Raw genomic sequence first — 17,396 nt, forward strand, 5'->3', positions numbered from 1 at the left:
ACAACAATTAATTGTCACGAATATCTTTTGTTTTAGATAACATGTGCGATGTCCAGTCAATGAAGTATACACTGACATCATATGGGTTAATTGATACTATATCATAAAAGAGAGGGTTAAGCAAGAATATAGAATTCGGGAGCGGTAATGGTTGCATTAATGAGTGCAAGTAATAGTGCAAATTGTCATTTTATCTGAACCTCAGCTCTTACTGAAGCAATGGGTTAAGCCAATATTTTTTCATTAGATAGGTTGTACTATAGTGCTAGAGAATCTAATAAATGGTTCGGCATATTAATCATAAACTTTTCTCTTCTTGCAGCATTATGTGGGATACTAGATGAGCTATTATCTAAATAAATATCTCAACGTCATACTAGGAAAAAGGAAGCTTATATTGACAAAATAACATGAAAGGTTTTCAGTTTCCTCAAGGAAGGAATAATTTACCACATGTATGTCAGTTTTCTTACAAATATTATTCTATATGTTTCGTATAATTATAAAGATTGACTGAAACCGTAGATAAAGTAGGAGAGAGATAAGGAGATCGTTTGGGGTAAATTATCTGTATACATATGAACTCAAAATAATTATTTTGAAGTCATGATAGAATAGTGTAAAAATAATCGAGTATAATTTAAGCAGTAATTCCATATGATATTCTATGATATTTATCATTTTTTTCATAAATAAAGTATAATAATATTTAAAAATTAGGAGCAAAATTAATAATAAATTGGCATTCATCCATATGAGGCATTAGGAAATCAAATAGCTTCCTACTTATGTGATTATAAACTAAATCTAACAAAAATAATAATTTTAATTATATTATTTTACACGCAATCTTGCATTTTTAGTACCAAGGATTTTATATTATCCAAAATTATGTTATAATTTATATGATGATTGGGGCGTAGCGTATTAGTTAATAATAAATTATACTATAATTTTCGAAAATCAAAATGTACTCCCCCCATTTCCTAAAGATCTTCCTTGTTATTGTTCCTACAGATACCAAGAAGGATTCATTTGTGTGGGGTGGGTAAAGTAGGAGAAAGAAAGAGGTTAAGATAAATAAATAAATAATAAGAGGTTAAAGTAGGAGAGAGAAAGGGGGTAAAGTTGAATTAATAATGTAATGGTGGACCATATGATAGGGACATGAGAGGGTAAAAAGGGAAAAAAATTCCAAATAAGGAATAAAGTAAAAGAGGGAAGATCTATTGGAAACACACTTAAACGGAAAGAGGGAAGATCTTTAGGAAACGGATGGAGTACTACTTAATGGGAGAATTCAACTCTGGAAGGATGTATATACGAAGTTCAATCTATATGATATAATGAGCAAAGCCAGGGAAGGATGTATCATCATATAGATTGAACTTCGTTTATAGAGCAAAGCCAAGTTTAACATTATGCAAAAAAAAAAATCATAACTTGCTTATGTAGCTTCCATCAATCAAGGAAATAATTTGCGTATATGATATAATTAACGTATTGCTTATTGACTATAAAGGAAACAATCAGTAAGATAATATAATTTATGTGTGTGTTTTAGGGAGTTGGAATCTACGTACATATCAACATTTTTTTTTTTTGAAAATATAACTTTTTTTCTAAATAATTTATTTACCGGAATCAAAAAATTATAAGGATCTATAATATGTTGATGCGTGATCACAGACCATTTTGCAAAAAAAAAAAAAAAAAAAAATATTTTTCATGTAGCTTGATTTCTTTGCCGCATATATGCCATGTCAGTTAAACAATATTATTAGGGAACTCTTTGTAGAAACCGACTTATAACACATGTGTTAAGTAGCTGATGTAATTAATGCCATGGTGGATCACATGACCCATATATAATTTTTAAAATTTGATAGAAATAGCATTTGCTCTGTTTATTGCTTCCCATAGAGTCTCAGATAAAATGACAACTTGCACCACCAATAACACTCAGCCATACGCCAGCTTCAGCAACCACTTATGGAAGTCTTATTCTACCTTCTTGCACCACCGATGCAGCTTTTTTTGGCCACCCACTGGTAGTTGCCCACTTAGTCATGATTTTAATTTTATACCCATGCAGCTACATGAGGAGTTTTTTCTTTTATAAATTTGAGATTTTATATTATTTCCCCTAAAATCAGGATGAAAATATTTAACCCGTTCATCTATCAAATAGATGATATAAAATTTAGGAATAAAAAAAAAGTATATACATAAATGTAAATTTTAATTTGCTATTAGACCCGTGCAAATTGTACGGAAAATTTTGTTCCATAAATTTATGATTTTATGTTGTTTTTCCTAAATCATTGTATAAATAGTATCTTGTGATTTAAAGTTTTATAATCATGTAATTATTTACTTTGAAAATGGCTTATGATCCGTGTGTTAACAGATGATGTAGTTAATATCATTGTGGATCACATGACCCATTATTAATCTTTTAAAAAAATTGATTGAATTTTTTTCGCTTTGCCTACTATTTTATTTAAAGGATTAGATTAGATCACACAATTTGACCACATCTTGTACTCAACCATTGAGCCACTTTTTCCCCGCTACCTAAAGTCCCTCTCACCTCCCTATCTTGCTGCCTTGCACCACCATTACCTTAAGGCCACCCAGTGGACACCATTGTTTGCAATAATCTACATGTACTTTTTTTCCATTCACTTTGCATACATTTTTTCTGTTGATTGTGTAATTTATTGATGGGTTTTTGCTAATTTGAAGGAGGTAATATATCCTACTAAGTTTTAATTGATAAACTTAGAAAAGTTTAGATAGGTGTGGTGAAGATCTTCAAGTTGTGGTATCAATGTACTAATTGGCTTGAAATTAGCTAATATTTAGTTTTATATTTGAAAACTCGTGTTTTGAGTATCTTGTATTAGTTCGTCTTTAATTTTATTATTTTTTTTAATGAAAACACATTTTTCATGAATATGGTTTAAATCTCGGAAAATTGGATCGGAGTATTACTTTTAGATTGAAACTTTTTATGAAGTTTTAAATTCATGCATTGATTATTGATTGACATTTTGTTGTGGACGGCGGTGACTCACCAGGTGTAAAATCTAGGATCCGCCACTAAATGTGTTATACGATTTTGACTTATGACTTATTTCGAATAATAAGTATAATACTCTCTCATATTATTTTCTTAATATATACTTATTTAGCTGATCACCTAATTAACTCCTAACTTTATTTAACTTAATAGTTGCCTATATTTTCTCTTGTTGAGACTAAAATAATCTCAATACATGATTATAAAATCTTAAATCACAAGTTAATATTCACGACCATGATTTTAGGACAAACTTCTTAATTTTTTTTATTTATAAGACAAAACATTCTCGTGTAGTATGCACGATGCGTGGGAAGTTACTGTTATTTCCGGAAGCAATGTCGAAGAAAAAATATTTATCCCAAGAATGACAGTAATCCCGTTTGACTTCACTAAGTTTCCTATCAGATTCCAGAGACGGCAATTTCCTTTAATTAATGATTTGTTTTGCTATGACTATAAATAAAAGTCAAGGACAAACTCTGTCTCATGTAGGCATGTATCTTTCGATACCTGTTTTCAGCCATGGACAATTTTATGTTATCGTTTCCACAGTTAAGAGCAATAAAGGTCTCAAGATCCTTCTGTTTGATAAACAACATTGTCTGCATGGAAATATACCAAATGTAGTTTACAAGGAAGTGTTCGCAAACATATAAATTGATTTAGAAATTTTATTTGTAATTTTTGTTCATCACCACTCATACTTTATGTTTTATGATTTTGTGTAATATGGGAAGTTAAGTCTATGTTATTATGTGACTTCCTTTAAATATGTAATAAAACAATAAATATTCCCGTGCATTATGCACGGATCCCATGCATTATGTATGGATCTTAATACTAGTTTTCACATTAAAAGAGTATTATTTAATGCTGTATAATTTATTGGTTAGATTTTATTGTATTAACTTGAGGTTATGTAATCGAATCTTATGCAAAGCATGTTTCTTAGTTTTTTAATGTATGTTGATGACAATTAATTACAAGAATAAATGTGATTTGGCCTTAATATATACTTCATACGTTTTTTAATAGATGTAACATTTGACTTTTCATACTTGTAGAGACACAACTTCGACCCATTATCTCTAATTTAATAAATGTAAAAATGATAAGAAATACATATTTGAAGAGTGTATATCAAGAGGAATCCAACAAGATCTCACATAATTATTTTTTTCCTTATACATAAATAGCAATTGATGGTAGGGGTGTTCATAAAAAACCAAAACCGAAATACCGTACCGAAATACCGAAAAACCGGTCTAAATGGGTGGTTACCGTACCGACAAAAAAAAGTTTGAACGGTACGGTTACCGAACCGATAAAATTAGCGGTTAAACGGTACGGTTACGGTTATGATTTTTGAGTGAACGGTTAACCGAAATACCGAAATATTTTTTTCTCTATTAAATTATTGTGAAACATTTTCAAACAATTACATTAATTCTAATATTTGTTGCTAAGTTACAACAATTAGAGAAAGTATGTAATTATTTGGGAACTCTAATAATAATATAAACATCGTAATTAGGAAATTAAGTGAATTCTTAGTGTTAGATATGTTTTTCAATTGATTTATTATCCACTTTATAATACATTTTATATTAGAGAATATATAATATTAAAATATATGCACGAAAAAATTGAAAATATATATGTACAATAAGTAAAACATAATAGTATAACTTAAAAAACGGTTAATGGTTAACCGAAAAACCGTACCGAAAAAATGGTTAACCGCTTAGGCGGTAACCGGTCTAAGCGGTTACGGTTACGGTTCGCAAAAAGAGCGTACCGAAACTTCCGGTTACCGAACCGAAATATTGTTTCGGGACGGTTAACCACCCATGAACACCCCTAATTGATGGTCAAAGAGAGTTGGATGAATAGTACCTAATAAACGTGTTACATCTAAAAAAGAACGGACGGAGTATGCCTTACTAAAAAGAGTATGGAATACTGGTAAGTAGTAATAATATTTTCCCTTATATATAAATAGCAATCGATGGTAAAAGGGAGTTGGATGAATAGTACCCAAAGTCAACGTGCTACATCCAAAAATGAGGAGAGGGAGTATGTTTTACAAAAAAGTATGGAATACTGGTAATAATATCAGTAAGAGTGCATCTTGGGTGTAACATGTTACACCATAACTCATTATTTAACATGCACAATGACATAGACTTCAACAAGAATGACATGGACTATACAAATAAAAACATGAATCTCATGTTATTTTGTTATTTATTTTATGTCATTTGAGTTTAAGAAACGGTGGTTCATGATTTGTTATATCATAAATTATAGTGTATGTAACAGTTACACACAAGAATTTGTATATCAACAAAAGACACACTAGTGGAAAAATGAAGAAGGGCTGCGCTTTTTGACAGCAGCCCTTTCAATAGCAGCTCTTCACTTTTTAAGTAGAGCTGCGCTAGAAAAGTACAACCCTTCACAACGAAGGGCTGCGCTTTTTAGGTAAAAGCGCAGCCCTTCATGCTTAGAAGGGTTGCGCTTTTAAGGTAAAAGCGCAGCCCTTCTAAGCTAGAAGGGCTGCGCTTTTACCTAAAAAGCGCAGCCCTTCCTACCAAAAAAATAAAATAAAATAAAAAATTTTTTTGACATTTTTTTACTCATGATCTCACATTTCCTGAAATTATACAGAAGAGAAGAGAAATGAAACGAAAATGAAAATACTCAAAAACAAAAAAAAGAACGAAACGAAAATGAAAAAAGGAACAAAAACTAATATACAGAAGAGAAGAAGTTATAGATCTGTCAATACAAGAACATTAAACAAAACGAAGATGAAAATACAAGAACATTAATCAAAACAAAGAGAAGTATACAAGAACATTAATCAAAACAAAGAGAAGTATACAAGAACATTCATCAAAACAAAGATTAAGAAATTATAGATCTGAAAATACAAGAACTACCTCCAAACATTAACCTAATAATGTTTAAATACATAAAACAAAACCCTAATACATAATTAAGGAAAAAAATATTTCGGAAATACTTAAAATGCATATTTGGAGCCTTAAACGAACTCGGATGGCTTAAAAAGCTTAAACATCACGGCATAGCGGTGAGTTGGACTCGTTGGCCCGTTCCGCTTCCGAAAAGGTATCACAATAGGCAATCGGACTCCGTCGGCATGATTAGTGCAAATCATTTCATGGTTTTTGTCGCAACATTTCTAGGAGTTTTTGAGAGAGAAGAGAGGATGAGTGAGAAGGAGGAAAGGGAGGAGGGACGTGAGAGAAACAAGAAAAGGGATGAGGGACGTGAGAGAGAAGAGAGAATGAGGGATAATATATTTGACGAATCCCGCTTAATATTTGAAGCCCGCGAACTTTTTTATTTCAAATTTTTTTAAGAAGGGTTGCGCTTTTCTTCAAAAGCGCAACCCTACATAGAAGAAGGGCTGCGCTTTTAGGAAAAGCGCAGCCCTTCCTGTGCAACCCTTTCTTTTTTTTCCCCTAGTGGAACATTCTCTTATGCTCGCCCGAATTTGTGTATCAACAAAAGAACATTCTCTTATGCTTCCCCTTATAAAAAACCTCATTTGAGTTTAACACACGGTCATTCGTGGCTTGTTATACCATAAATTATAGTGTAACAATTACACTAAAGAATTTGTGTATCAACAAAAGAACATTCTCTTATGTTTGCCCTAAAACCTGCAAATTCAACTAACAACCCTCGTTGTAGAACAATCTTACCTTTTTGCAGCTTCAGTTGGATCCTATTTTCACATAATATACGAACTAAATTAATTTGTTTGTTGATGGATATTTTTCGAATTGTAAAAAGGATTAAAAGTTTTTTTGACATCGAAGAAGTTTGCTTTAATTGAACGATTTTTTCACCAGGTACCCCTGAGATTTCTTAATATTCACCTGATACCCTCGCGTTTTCCAAAATTCATCAACTACTCCTGTGGTTTGAAAAAATATCTGACGTGATCCTATCGTCAACTTTATGTTAAATATAACCCTAACCCTTAACCCTCCCACCACCCCTGCCCCTCCCATCGCAACCCTTTCCCCCACCCCCTCGCAGCCCCTAAGTCGATTTTCCCCTCCTCTCCCCGTCGAATTTTGCTCCCTTCCCCCACCCCCATCGAGTTTCGCTCCCCTAACCGTCGAGTTTCTGTTCTTCATTCAAGTGACGTTCAACCAGAAAGTCAAGGAAATTAGACGGGGTGGGGGGAGCAAAATTCAACTGGGATGGGGGGAGGGGAAATCGACTCAGGGGCTGCGAGGGGGTAGGGGAGGCGCTGCGGTGGGAGGGGAGGCAGGGGTGGCGGGAAGGGGCCAAGAGTGGTGGTGTTTGGGTGGTTAGGACATTAGGGTGAGGTGGGGTCAGGTGGCGGGGTTAGGGGTTAGGGAGAGATATAAGTTAATTAGGGTTTAAAGTATTAACTAGGTTTAATTAAAATTAATTAGTATTAAATAGTATTAATTAGGTTAGTTATAGGTTAATTTCGTTGATTTAGCCTTAATGACTAACGAAGTTGACGATCGTTGGTCATTAAGGGTATTTTGATGAATTTTCCAAATAACAGGGGTACCTGGTGAATTTCGGAACGTGGGAGAGTACCAGGTGAATATTAAGAAACTTCAGGGGTACCTAGTGAAAAACCGTTAATTGAAACCTAAATTATAACCAAGAGAGAAAACACTGAAATAATCTGAAAATAACCACTAAATCAAGTTTTACTAGCTATTACAAATTAGAGAAAGCATAACCAACAAATAAAACTTGAAAGGATATTTTAGGGTTGAACTTTATGTCTAACAAAGAAAGTATTGCTAAAATTTAATGGATGTTGTCGAAATTCAAAACAAACACAATTCTCCAAGGATGAATTGACACACCTTATCTGGTAGAACCATAGGTTTACAAGACAATAAATTCCAAGGCTTGAAAACAAAACCCTTTTATGAGATTCTACATACTGCACTAACAAGGAAATCACATTCTTTAGTGACTTCATACGTGCATACCTCATACCTGCATAGAGGGCACCTGTAAGTTGTCCTTCAAAGGCAAAAAGTCCAAATCTGTGGAGCTCCAAACTTACCCCAAATCAAATTGAGCGGTCTCCCATTAATGCATTTTTAAAGTGTAATAACTCCTAATTAAATTGAGAAGTCTCCCATAAATGCATTTTTAAAGTGTAATGACTCCTGATCAAACTAACCGGACAACTATTAAATGGCCAATTATGGCCAATTTCTCTCATTCTTGATAATCTTGTTAACCCTCCCATTAATATATTTCTTCATAACAATATCTCAAGGATTCCCCTCAAAATCAAGCCACATAATGATGTAAATCTTCCTACATGACCAACAAAAGAAGGACAAACAAAGACATGAAAGTGAAAAATTTCCTAATCTTATCAAATATAAATGGTCTGACCAGGACCAGCTGTTGCAAAAATAGTACTCCTAGTCGAAGTAATAAGGTGGGCCCTTGATAGTTTATGACCATAGTACCTAGTAGATCCAAAAAAAACTCTCTCTACAAATTCAACGTAGAGAAAAGAGTATTCAGTATTTCTATTTGATCTCACTATTACTATTAGGGAGACGAGTCGAGTAGTGAGCAAGTCTCTCTCTCTCTCTCTGCTCCGCGTTTTTGCCAGCTGGTCTCTCCTGTGGATTCCTTGGTGGCGTGCATTGTGGACCTTCTGGGTCCCACTTTTTTTTTTTCTCTCTCCTCCTAAATTATCAAATTTCTTATTTTTATTTTACTATTTAATATTCCTTCCTTTCATCACTCTCTCTTAATTTCCTCGTGCTCTCATTCATTCACTCACTCTCCACCTTTCTTCTCCCTCCTTCTTTAGAAAGAGAAAATTAAATAAATTAATTTCTTTTTATTTTTTCTTTTTTTAAGGGTTTGATTTCTCTTAAATTACGCATCAAGATCGAATTTTGATGAGTACCCAATTCAATTTAGGGTGAAATATTATCTGGGTTATTGAAAAATAAATAATAAAAAAAAGTTAAATTTTTTGGATGGCAAAGACAGGGGTTATTTCTGATGGAGATGCAAATAGAGTAGTTGAGTTGAAGAAAGAGCTTAGATTATTAGTGAAAACTATTTTAGAAGAAGAAGATAATAATAATAATAGTAATAATAATGATTTTGTTTCTAATTCATCTTCTTCATCTTTTGTTGACACCATTGATAAAACGAAAGAACTTCTTTCTGTTTTAAAAGAAGTCAAATTGAAGAAAACGACGTCGTTGAGGTTGGATGATGACTCTTTTTCTTGCCCTCCTGAATTTCGTTGTCCTCTCTCTAAACAACTCATGCGAGATCCCGTTATTATCTCTACTGGCCAGGTTATTTCTACCTCTAATTATTATTTCATTTCAATTTTAAGTATTTTTATGTTATTTTTGCCTTATTTTCATAATTAAATCTAGTTTAGTTTTTCTTGATTTTTTTCATGTTGAGAATTAATGAAATGTTGGGATTTACATTGGGTAGTTGTTGTCATTGTTTGAATTATCTTTTTCCACTTGAATGTTCTTCAATTTCTAGTATTTGTTTTTGGGTTTTTGTTTCTAAAGTGTCATTTTCACTGAAGAAAAATTCTGATTCTTGTCAGAAGTAAAGTTGTGGTTATCTGTAGTTCAATGCTGGGCACCTAATTATGGCTTTATGCAGTGAATTATTCACTATTGAGTCATATAATTCCTCCAATTTTGTCATTTGTGGGAGTTTTAACCCACTTGATTGTGGATGGTATTCTATTTGTTAATAAAGAAGGTTTTGATTAGTTACACTAATGATTAATGACAGGTTGATTATGTGCATTTGTTTCCTAATTGTTATTGACAATGATAACAGCATTTGTTTGTTAATTGTTATTGACAATGATAAGAGCATTTGCTATAAAACCTTGATTGTAGGAATGTATGATAAGGATTGGTCCACATGAATACTTGCTTTAATCTTCTTGGGTATAAGAATAACCATAACCACCCATTTGGTAGGCGGTAATAAATCGCAGTAACGATAGTGAATTTGTAGGTAATTTTGTGAAGAAATTTCGTGCCATTAATCACGGAGATGCTTGTCCATCTTTAAAGTTCTCACATGAGCAAGATACTTTTTTCTTTTTATTGACATGATTATTACTTAGTAGCAAGGGGATTGTAGATGGAAACCGTATTCTATGAAGAACAGTATTGGAAAAGAATAACAGAGAAAATAAAAAGCAAGTGGGTCTTGATGTTTATAAAAGAAGAGTTCTTCATAGAACATGTTTGCCAAATCAATAACTCAATTTGGTTTTATATGAGTTACCTAAACAACCAAAAGATTAGGATTGTGGGTCTTTATGAAAATGCCCTTGCTACACTTATGGGACACACATTTAGCTGATTAAAGTTTGCCAGATTAGTCATACTCTTACCAGATAACTGTTACCCGTGGTATAGTACACTCTTCGGTTCCTCAATAGTTTTTCTAGTTTGGCTTTTTCATATCCGCCAACGCACAACTTTGATCATTGTAGTTTAATTTATCTATTGGTCAAAATAAGAAGTTGATATTTTTGAAACATACATCGAAGCAAATCTAATAACATTTTATATAGTAATATTTGTCTTTACAAATCACTAAAAATTATAGTTAAAATAAGGTATTTAAGTAGTGCAAAAGTCAAACCGGATCGAGGGAATATGCTTTGAGTGTCAGCTTAATCCACTTTGTTGGCCGACTATATCTGAAACCTGGTGCAAGAATGCCTTTGTAAATTGGTGGTTTTTGATATTTACTTTAATCCTATTTCATAAAATAATGTTTTTTTTGCTTAATCCGCTTTTTAGCTGATTAACAATTTGTCGTTGCTCGGACTATGTACTTTATATCTGACGTAAGAATGATACTGTGTAACTTTAAGCAGCATATATCTTTTGATATGATACTACTCTATTATGTTTAGCTAAATCCCCTCCTGTTCATCAAATGAATGATGAAAATTTGAGGTGTGTTGCCTTTTCCCTATTCTTAATCTGGTTTTGTTTGATTGGCAACAGACTTATGACCGACCCTTCATTCAGAAATGGCTGAAAGCAGGGCACAGGATGTGCCCTGTTACCCAGCAAGTTCTTTCACACTCACTCCTCACGCCAAATTACCTGGTTAGGGAAATGATATCTCAATGGTGCAACAGTCGGGGGATCGAGACCCCTGATCCGGTTGGGTATATAAATGAGGAAGGACCCACCGAGGCTGATCGGGACTATTTCTCTTCTTTGATTGATAAAATGTCCAAGTCAATTGGCGAGCAAAAGGCTGCAGCAAAAGAACTAAGGCTCCTTACTAAGCGAATGCCCTCCTTTCGGGCACTTTTTGGTGAATCAACTGAGGCCATACCACGTTTGTTAAAACCCCTAACACAACAAAGGAGAGGATCCTTTTCTTCGTCAAGGAGTAATGAAATTCACCCTGATCTTCAAGAGGATGTGATCACAACTTTATTGAACATTTCAATCCATGATAGCAACAAGAAGCTTGTTGCAGAGACACCTATGGTGATCACACTACTAGTCGATGCATTACAGTACGGGACACCAGAAACAAGAAGCAATGCAGCTGCAGCACTGTTTACATTATCTGCCCTTGATTCAAATAAGGTATTGATAGGGAAATCTGGCGCATTGAAACCCTTGATTGATCTTTTAGATGAGGGTCGTCCAATGGCTGTAAAGGATGCTGCCTCGGCTATATTCAACCTTTGCATTGTTCCAGAGAACAAGGCAAGGGCTGTTCGTGAAGGGGCAGTTAGAGTAATATTTAAGAAGATCAAGAGTGGTGTGCACGTCGATGAGTTGTTGGCGATACAAGCAATGTTGTCAACCCATCAGAGGGCCGTGGAGGAGTTGGCTGAGCTTGAGGCTGTCCCGTGTTTACTAAGTGTTATGAGGGAAAGCTCATGTGCTCGTAACAAGGAAAATTGTATTGCTATACTCTATACAATATGCATAAATGATAGGACTAAGTTGAGAGAGATGCGAGACGAGGAGCGTGCTTATGGGACATTGTCACAGCTTGCAAAAGATGGGACTTCAAGGGCTAAGAGAAAAGCTAGTGGCATACTTGAGAGGTTAAATAGAGCTCTTAATATCACTCATACTGCTTGATGATTAGCGTTCAAAAAAACTGAGTTGCAGCAACATACCAGAATCAAAAACTGTATGTAAATTTTGTACCTTCTCCTAAGACTCTTTGGGCTTTTTTTTTTTTTTTGTAAATTCTTGGAGTTCTTTTTGTATTTTTTTTTTTTTTTTTTTTGAGGGGATTTTTTTTTGTATTTTATTTTATCTTAGGTTGAGCTATGAGATGTGTTCTGTGAATAGAATAAAATAATATAAATTTGATATAAAAGAAAAAAAAAAAAGTAAATGAGAGAGCATTATCTACAAAAACTAGTATTATATACTCATCTGACAGAGTAGCACGATTATGTTTTTATGTGGCAGTTATGGTGTACTCGTTTGTATTTTATTACCTTTGAAGTAGCTATATATTGACAAGTAAGAGTTGTCCTTTTTTGCTATCTATAAACAAGTGTACCTCTTTCAAGTATTCAGATGGTTTCTTGCCAGATTCTTAAAGAAGCAACCAAATTGGTTCTTTTCAGTATTAAATGGTCTTTGCACTATCAAATTATATCGACTTTTGCTTTCTGAAACTGACAACAGAGCCAAGGTCTTGTAAGTATTCAATTTTTGTAAAAATAAAAATTAAAAGTAGGATGGGGAAAATGAATTCAACCTCCTAAATTGATTTCCGCACCTTTAGTGGAGAAACTTTCATGGCCCAATATGTCGATTAGTGAATAATTATATCGATTAGTGAATAATTATATTAGTTGATAGTTGATTTTACCGATTGATTAATACAAATTATACTAGTTCTTTGTATACTATAGTTAGTGTAGGAATATATTTCCATTTATATGGCAACCCGCTTAGCCAAAGCTCATGGATATGGTGATGTGATCTTCGAGTCCGACTCTCTAGTAGCCACGAGAAGATTAACAAAAGCAGATTAACAAAAGCAGCAATTTTCTTCTCTGATTTGGATGCAATACTTGGAGACATTCTTGCTGTGTAATGCTTTCTCTTCTGTTTCTTTTTCTCATGTTAAAAGGGATGGGAATACTGTTGCCCATAACCTTGCTAGAGTTGTGTCTTTTGGTGTTGAGCAATGTTGGGAGCATCACTGCCCTAGTATTGTAGCACCTTATGTATTTATGGACACTTTGTCCCTTTGATTAATGCACTTCTCTTTCCCCTAAAAAAAAAATATTTCTATTTTTGTTACTCTCTTCTTTTCTTTTTTTTGCTCTAGTCTGTTTTTTTTTTAAACTACAGAGAGTTGCTTTTTCTAATTTAGGTAACATATGATATCACATCTACATTTTCCTCCTTTTCCACTCATGTCATTCACTTTTTAATATTTTAACCCACTCTTTAATTTTTCTCTCCACCTTTTCAGTTTGAAATATATTAATATTTATTTGCAAGCTGGGGAATTCACTTCCTGTAATAAGAAGAATTTAAGGGTGAACATTTTACATCATTCAATTGAAGGTGTTTTTAAACAGACAAAAAAAACTACTTGTATAAATTAGGTTGAGTGGCTGGCCTGGAAGTGAGATAGGAAGGATGGAAGATAGAACCAAGTATTATGTGCTGCTATTTAATGGACAATAGCATGTATCAGGTGTTTGTGGTCCTCCCTAAGCCCAAGGTGGCAAGGTGTCTATTCCACCTTTCATGTATCACATAAAAAGTATTTAATGGAACTGTTACCACCAAACTTTTATTTATCGATATATATATATATATAGAGGCAAGATCACATGAGAATGCTCTTTACATGAGAAATGAGAATGAATCTTAACCACACGATTGGTTTAGAGTTACAACACTTATTCATTAGAGTTATATCCCTCTAAAAAAATTTGAATTCAAAAAAAAAATATTTTTTTTTGAATTTTTTTTTTCAAATATTTTGTTTTTGGAGTTACATCACTTTTTCATTAGAGTTACATCACTTATTCATAAGAGTTATAGCGTGTAAAATTCATTCTCATTTCTCATATAAGTATGCATTCTCATATGAACTCACTTCTATATATATATATATATATATATATTAAAACACCTTCTTTTGATGCCACCACTTAATTTTGTTTATAGTGATCCTCTGATAATAGGAAAAAAGGTGATTCCATTTTTTGTTTTACTACAACTGTTTTGACTTTTGAGTGTATTAAAAACAACTTTGATATTGTGAAGAATCTACTATACTATACCACTATAAAGCAATAGTGGAATTCGTACCCCACAAATAAATGTTCATATACATCTACTACAAAAATTAATGGAATTCAAGTTTATTAATAAAGGACATGTGTCATATGCAATTCTATTAGGTAGGTAAGATACATTAAGCAACCTTTTTAAGACTATGTTCAGTTCACCTTATTTTTGCTTATTTCAAATCAGATCAGATCAAATCAGAAAAAATAAGTTCAGATCAGATCAGATCAGAAAAATAAGTTCAGATCACATCAGTTCAGATCATATCATGCTTATATTTAAAAACTCATTATTATTAAATATCTTTCATTACATATTAATAAAAATTATAATAATTGAATATTAATAAAGTACTCATTGAGTCGAATCAAACAAGACCCCACATGACTATATTTTTTCTTATATATTGAGAAAAATCTAAAAGATTATCTCTAATTGTGAATAGTGTCAAGATTCTAAGTGAGAAACATAAAAAATACAAAGGGAGTATTATTATTTACTAGTTTATTTGTTCAAAAGAATTATTATTGTTGTTGTTGTTGTTGTTGTACTTATTAATTATTAATATTGGTAATTACTCCCTCTGTATTTTTTTATCTTTCTCACTTATAATCTTGACACTATTCACAATTAGAGAGAATCTTTTAGATTTTTCTCAATATATAAGACAAAATATAGTCATGTGGGATCTTGTTTGATTCGTCTCAACGAGTATTTTATTAATATTCAATTATTATAATTTTTACTATTATGTAATGAAAGAAATTTAATGTAGAATAAGCGCATTGACAAACGTGCAAAGTCAAAGTAGTAAAGATAAAAAAATATAGAGGGAGTATTATTGATCTTGTTGTTACCATTATAAATGTCATTGTTATTATTATATTAAGTTATTTTGTTGTTATTTAATAATAGAAAATCAAAAGCCACATGTTTAGAACATAAGATTGACGCAAAAAAAAAAGAAATATATAAAATATGATATCTCAAATTCATGACAACGAAACTACTAAGTCCGGATTACGAGTCCACTCATGGTACACCCGGGTGTACCATGCTCATGGTACACCCAGGTATTTTCGTAATTAATTGGAACTCTAAGGACACGCTGGTAATTTCAAGTACTCTCTCTCCTCAACCTCCTCCTCTTCCGCGTGCTTCGCTGCCATTTTTTCCAGCTTTGTTGCTGTTCATTTCCTTTGATAAGGAGTCGTCTTCTTCCGGCGAAAACGATGGCGGTTTCTTTCTCGCTCTTCTTTCTCGTCGGAATCACGAAATCAAAACTTCCAGATCTGAAATTTCGAAATCAAAACTTCAATTTCCAGATCTGAAGTTCGCGAAAGATCAATAAAAAGGCCGATACGCTCGCCGGAGAGGTTTCCAGATCTGTCTTTCATGGTTGCCGGAGGTATTCATCCTTTTTTGTCATTCTCTCTCTAGATTAGGTTAAGTTAATTGTGTTTTAATGGTGATTATGTGATTTTGTGGTTTCAGTGATATGCACTTTTGCAATCAACCAATGGAGAAAATTTGAGAGCAAAAGAGTTGAACAAAATAGGAATGAATTGCTTGATTCGCTGTCAATTTCAGTTCAGAAATAACTCAAATGAATTTGTCTTTAAGTTGATTGTTGTAATTTTCTTTGTTTTTGTCAAGAGATTGATAATGGAGTTTTGTGTGTATTATGAAATTTTAGGTGTTTCCAAATGATTCGAAATTGTTTCACAAGTTGCAAGTTATAGGATTTGATGAATATGATATTGTAATTTTCTCTCTTTTCTTCCTATATTGATAATTTGATTTGCATGTTATTAGAATACTAGTTGTTGAGGAGAGAGAAAGTAGCTTATTCATGGTGGTGGTGGTGTGCAACAGTGTTCATTTACATAATTTGTGCTCATACAAGTTTGCTCATTTTCTTAAATGAGTATATGTGCTCATTCAAGTTTGCTCCTTTTCTTAAATGAGTATTTGTGCTCATTCAAGTTTTGCTCATTTTCTTAAATGAGTTGAAATACTTACTCATCTACTCATTTTACTCATTTGCTCATTTGATCATTTGCTCATTTTGCTCATTTGCTCATTTGCTCATTTGCTCATTTCCCATTTTGCTCATTTGGCGAAAATAGCCTTGGGTGTACCATGAGCATGGTACACCCGGGTTTACTATAAAGATTCCCCCGGATTACATTTCAAAATAAGCTAAGTGTGAGATACAAATTATAAATTTAGATTCGGTATACCTCTTCCTACCGAATTCCAAATCTCTCTAGCTATTTGAACTTGCACGATATTTTTTTTTTTTGCTCAAGTCATAGTTGTTTGTATATCTTATTTTATTTTATATGGAAAAAAAGAGTTGAGTTTGCCGACTTCTCAAGTGTGAAACTTTTTTTTAAGGGAAAGTGTGAAACATTGTATAAGTGCTCTTATAAAATAATGACTTGAGTTATATAATTATTTTTAGTAATAATAATAATTATGATTATAATTATTATTGTTGTTCTTATAATAATGATAATAATTATTATTATTAATAATAAAAGTTGTGTAAAAGTTGTAATACAAATAAAATGTTAATAATAGTAATACTATAAAGAAGATCTTATAATGTATTGCATAATAATGATTTACAAATATATAATAGTAATAATATATTTTATAAAAGATAAGATCTTGTAAATCAGATCAGTTCAGATCAGATCAGATCAGATCAGAAAAAATAAGTTCAGATCAGATCAGATCAGATAAGTTCAGATCAGAAAATTTCAGGTGAACTAAACATAACCTAAGTGTCCTTGATTCGTACTTAAATATTATTATGAGTTTGACTGAACTAAAAAATGCGAGAGATCGAAACTTTAAACTTGATTTAAACTTGAAATTTCAATATCAAACTCAAACTCGATTAAAGATCCAACGCGAATTAGCTCGAA

General features: G+C 32.6%; 1 protein-coding gene and 1 long non-coding RNA gene across 2 annotated transcripts; both read left to right on the forward strand.

Moving 5' to 3' along the window:
- The first annotated feature begins 8,766 nt into the window (after window positions 1-8,766).
- LOC104903642 (U-box domain-containing protein 9) lies at window positions 8,767-12,719 on the forward strand. Its single transcript, XM_010691711.4, has 2 exons — window positions 8,767-9,459; window positions 11,164-12,719. The coding sequence occupies exons 1-2, from the start codon at window positions 9,130-9,132 to the stop codon at window positions 12,268-12,270; spliced, it is 1,437 nt and encodes a 478-aa protein (XP_010690013.1). The 5' UTR covers window positions 8,767-9,129; the 3' UTR covers window positions 12,271-12,719.
- A 2,372-nt stretch (window positions 12,720-15,091) lies between these two features.
- LOC125492050 (uncharacterized) lies at window positions 15,092-16,246 on the forward strand. Its single transcript, XR_007268500.2, has 2 exons — window positions 15,092-15,868; window positions 15,955-16,246. It is a non-coding gene; the product is annotated as an uncharacterized LOC125492050 (long non-coding RNA).
- Window positions 16,247-17,396: the final 1,150 nt, after the last annotated feature.

Source organism: Beta vulgaris, chromosome 7, assembly GCF_026745355.1.
Source record: "Beta vulgaris subsp. vulgaris cultivar EL10 chromosome 7, EL10.2, whole genome shotgun sequence".
NCBI classification, from domain to species: Eukaryota; Viridiplantae; Streptophyta; class Magnoliopsida; order Caryophyllales; family Amaranthaceae; genus Beta; species Beta vulgaris.

Bases quoted from the DNA above. Each gene is read 5' to 3' on its own strand.
- LOC104903642 (XM_010691711.4), top strand. From the start codon at position 9,130: ATGGCAAAGACAGGGGTTATTTCTGATGGAGATGCAAATAGAGTAGTT. The intron at 9,460-11,163 runs GTTATTTCTACC...GATTGGCAACAG, and splicing joins TTATTATCTCTACTGGCCAG to ACTTATGACCGACCCTTCAT.